Below are 2,486 nucleotides of genomic sequence, written 5' to 3'. Positions count from 1 at the left end.
GAGGTCGGTGGCTTGTTCAATCAGCAGGGAGAAAGTTCGAAAGTGGTACTTGTTGTAGTCGACGACCTTGGGGTCGGAATGGGAAAAATCCTCAACAAGTACTTCTTGGAGATGCTTCGAAATTCGCTCAACTCGCTTAAGTGCGTCAACAAGGTCTTGTTGAACTTTATCTGCACTGGTGTCTTCCTTAAGGCGGCAAAAAACGTTTTTCAACGGCGCGGTTTTCTTCGCCTTGACTTGACGCTACTTGCGCAACTTGTTCCCTTCGGTCGCACTAAAGAGGGACTTGACAGGATTTCGCATAAAATGGCACACCCTACTAGGAGTTTAGTGCCAATCCAGACTCGCACTTAGAGTCTTTCCCAATAAAGGTACTGCCTAGCATACTCACTAAAGGAGAACAGGTAGAGCTGTAGTGATGTGGAGCTGGTCGGAGGGACGCTGGGGACGCTGGCTGACGACGCGGACGGCTTCGACGGCGGCGGCAGAAAACCCGGTAAGGTGCGAGAAAATTTCGGCTAAGTGCGGGGTTTGGGGTTCTTGACGCGGTTTTGCTGGGCTTCGGCGGCGTTGGAGGTTAAATGGGCTCGTAACTAACTGAGTGCTAATTGGAAAGTGATTGATTAAGCCGAGGCTAAGCTAGACTACGAGAATGTTCGCTTTCTAGAAATTCTGCATTAGGCAGCGCTAGAGCGATGTGGCTTCCATTAGCTTTCACTTGCGCAAGGCTCATGTAACATGCATAATGGGCAGATTGCCTTAATGCGATATTTGATTTGTGGATCAAATATTTCACGCCGATGTGGCTCAACATCGGCTTCGATGCTTCGAGCCTGACCGCCGCGTCGTTCTGCTGCGACAAGCGGGCACGACATGGAAGACATTGCTCAGATTACTGGAGACACTTCTCATTTCAGCGACCCCGAAAAATCAATTACCCACCAAATTCGATAAAATAAATCACGTTTGAAAGATATTGAAAAGTTTGAGGGGGTCTCTATTGACAGTATACGAGGGAAACGAAGTTTTGGCGCCCAAAATTTGGATTGCTCAAATAGCTTCGGAATAAAAATACGAAATCATTATTTCACATTTAAAATTACGGGACCTGGGTAAATCGGCACCATGAACACTGCGCGCAAAACACGTGAGCTTTCCTACGAGGAGAAGTTGGAGGTCGTCGCACAGCTCCATCAGTCCATGTCTGGCGGAAAGGTGGTGCGTGGTGCCATCTTGGCTACAGCTCGACGCATGAACATACACCGCGTCACCGTGACTCGCGTGTAGAACAAATTCCTGCGAAACAGCCACATGCCATCAGCGAAGCCTGGTCGTGTTGGACGCAAACCAACCCACACGGATGACGAGATAACCGTCCTCATCAGCGACGTACCCGAGGAGCAACGCTCAACCATGCGTGATATCGCCGAGGTCACCGGACTGTCGTTGTCTGCCGTGTACCGCAGCTTTCGCAAAGGAACCCTGAAACGGCGTTCGTCTCGACTCAAGCCTCTGATCACGGTGGCGAACATGCTCGAACTCGTCGAATTCTGTCGCTCACCGCCGGCTTTGGCGATGACGATGGCCAGCGGCACTTCGAGTTTGACGACATGTGGGACATTGTTCACCTCGACGAAAAGTCGATTAACGCCGACAAGGACCGACGTAAGGTGTACCTTGTGAAGGGCCCGACGATCGCTGTCATAAGCAAACGGTTTATCCCCAAAGCGATGTTTTTGGCCGCCGTGGTGCGTCCAAGATTCGATGAGGCCCTTGGTGCCATGTTCACTGGAAAGATCGGCATGTGGCCTTTTGTTGAGTACCGGCCTGCTGTCCGCAACTCGCGCAATCGTCCAGATGGTGCCACGGTGCCTACAGTACGCGCCATATGAATAGACCCATACAGTTTTTCATCGATAAATTTTGACAAATAGAAATTTGAGAAAAAGGAATTGCATTGATTGAAAGCTAATGATTGGACGATCACTTTGATATACGATTTGCCGCCTTTTCTCCTGAGCATCACTTAAAATCACTCACAATCGATTTTCCCGGCCAGTAAACCGCCCCAGAGAAATAGACCCACACAAAGTTCCGGTCGATAAGGTAGTCAAATTCACGAGCCAAGGGTGTAAATAATTGATAAATACTTATTAATGACCTAGACACTGTCAACGAACGCATCTGCAAGCGACGTATGGGCCACGGGACGCTGCTCTCGGACATGGAGCGAGGAATGATAATTGCCCTATAGAGGCACGTGTCACGGGGATTTCCGTGAAAAATACCTTTGTACGTGTGGCGTGGGCAAGCGTGAGAAAGAGAACACAAACAGGAGTCTGTATTCCCAGGCAAAATGTAAAGTCAAGTTAAATGTTATCGTCGCCTATCTTCGTCTGGTTGAGGGGCCACAACCCCCACCACCACTGCACCCTATAACCGTCGATCTTCAAGGATCCGGGCCCACGAGGGCCCGTGACAACAGT

At 49.8% G+C, this 2,486-nt stretch overlaps 1 protein-coding gene across 1 annotated transcript; it reads left to right on the top strand.

Moving 5' to 3' along the window:
* Window positions 1-1,125: 1,125 nt before the first annotated feature.
* On the top strand, window positions 1,126-1,877 carry H310_14694 (hypothetical protein; the record flags this gene model as incomplete). Its single annotated transcript, XM_008882598.1, has 4 exons — window positions 1,126-1,218; window positions 1,288-1,542; window positions 1,590-1,748; window positions 1,797-1,877. Coding segments are annotated over 4 exons (588 nt in total), but the record flags the coding sequence as incomplete, so codon positions are not given.
* Between the last annotated feature and the right edge of the window lie 609 nt (window positions 1,878-2,486).

The sequence above is a fragment of the Aphanomyces invadans genome (assembly GCF_000520115.1).
Source record: "Aphanomyces invadans strain NJM9701 unplaced genomic scaffold supercont1.82, whole genome shotgun sequence".
Taxonomy (NCBI): domain Eukaryota; phylum Oomycota; class Saprolegniomycetes; order Saprolegniales; family Verrucalvaceae; genus Aphanomyces; species Aphanomyces invadans.
This window is presented reverse-complemented; position numbering and strand designations above follow the sequence as displayed.